The sequence below is a fragment of the Manacus vitellinus genome, unplaced genomic scaffold (assembly GCF_001715985.3).
Source record: "Manacus vitellinus isolate BGI_N305 unplaced genomic scaffold, ASM171598v3 scaffold_133_pilon, whole genome shotgun sequence".
Taxonomy (NCBI): domain Eukaryota; kingdom Metazoa; phylum Chordata; class Aves; order Passeriformes; family Pipridae; genus Manacus; species Manacus vitellinus.
In genome coordinates, this window is record NW_021938968.1 from 21,956 (window position 1) to 23,667 (window position 1,712).

The 1,712-nt window shown below is 54.7% G+C and overlaps 1 protein-coding gene across 1 annotated transcript in view; it reads right to left on the minus strand.

Annotated features, from left to right (window-relative positions):
• LOC103753783 (cyclic AMP-dependent transcription factor ATF-7) overlaps nt 1-1,712 on the minus strand; it is a 52,178-nt gene that overhangs the window by 16,465 nt on the left and 34,001 nt on the right. The window contains exon 4 of the mRNA XM_029957985.1: nt 8-76. Coding sequence (XP_029813845.1) covers nt 8-76 — 69 coding nt within the window. The remainder of the gene's footprint in view (nt 1-7; nt 77-1,712) is intronic.

The following is a 1,712-nucleotide window of genomic DNA, read 5'->3' on the forward strand; positions in this document are numbered from 1 at the left end:
AAGGAACTCGCCAGCTCATTGAAGAGTCCCACCTCCTCACAGTTCTTCAGGAACCGAGTCGGGGTCGGAGTCTGATCTGGTTTGGGTTAGAACACCAAGAACTGGGTCAAAGAGAGACCAGAAAATGCATTTCACCCACCTGGGTCCTTCCCTGGGGAGCCCTGGGGAATGTGGCCTCTGTTTTGTGGAAGTCTGGGTGCTCTGCCACTGAGGTGTGTGTCACCTTCTGAAAGCAAGTGACAATTCGGAACGGGACAATCATTTCTCATTGGTTTTGTTTCTCTGGTGTTTAAAGAAATAATCCTTGGAGCAAGGGGGACTGCAGGGATTTCTGTGAATTCTGGGCTGTGGGTTGTGTCCTGCCCCTCCCACGCCGAGGTTTTGCTCGTCCTCAGCTGGACAAGGAGGGAAAAGTCAGGGGGGTTTGATCTCCCTGAAACAGCAGATCTTAAAAACATGGAGTGGTGAGAGGGTAAAGCAGCTGATGGGAGCAGCTCCACAGCCGGGCAGAGTCCTCACAACCACCACTGTCCACAGCCATCCCTCCGGGGCTGTTCTCCACCACATTAACACGTTGAGTCATGATCTCTCTGGCCATCACCCAGGCCATAAAAGCAGGAGGAAAACTCTCTGTTTTCAGCCAGCCTCCCATTCCCGAGCGAGCGCCGGCAGGTCAGGAGTCCTGGAGCCTCGCACGTCACACCCAAAGGATCCATCTGGCAGAAAAACACCAGGATTCTCATGCACAAAGGGGATCCCTGGGATAGTCTGGCCTGACCTGCATTAAACACCAGCTGCCTGGTGCTCCCGGTTCCAGCACAGCACCTGAAGTGTCTGGGGAAGACGTGCCCCATGATTCCACACCAGGCAGGGTAGAGCCTCCTGTATCCTTTGGGAAGGGACTCCAGCAATTCCTCGCCTTGCTGCTGCAGAACCACACTTCATTTCCAGCCTGACTCCAAACCCTCCCTGCTGGGTTTGTCACTAAAGCAAAGGCCCCCTTTGGGCACCTTTCTCTTCCCCCCAGGTCCCAATTCATAAACCCAGGAACTTTGTCAACTAAAGCTCTCGGCAGGAGGTTGTTTTTGCAGGGATTTATCAGCTCCCAGGGCTCTTTTCAGACCATTCCCTGTTTAGCAATGTCCTCCTGAGCTGCACACGCCAGCTCAGGGCACAGATCTCCAGCAGTTTCTACAGAGTACAAACAAAGCCGTGGAACCTCTCTGGTCCTGCCCTTCCCCAATCCGTACCTCAGGAATTGCAGCAGCTCCTGTCTCACCCCACAAGTTCCCATATAAATGACTCTCCTGCTGCCAGCTGTAACCAGCCCAGAGAACAATTCTTTACGACCCTCCTTAGCTCAGCCACGGCGCCTCAGCCAGACACGCACCGGGTCCTGCTCCTGCCACACGGCTGCTGCCCTGGGCTCGGCACAGAGGGAGGGAGCAAGAAAACCCAGAGACAAAATGGTGGCTTAAAAAAACCCCAGGACAGAAGGAATGTCAGGCAATAACGGCCTGGATCTCACTGCTCCAAGGCAGCAGGGTTTATAGCCCTCACACCCCCTCCAGCAGCTCCGGCAGCAGGGAGAGCCTGTGTTAGACAGGCTGGTCCTGCCCTGGCCATGGCTAAATCAGTTTTGGGAAGGTTTAGCTGGTCCTGCCCTGGCCATGGGTAAATCAGTTTTGGGAAGGTTTAGCTGGTCCTGCCCT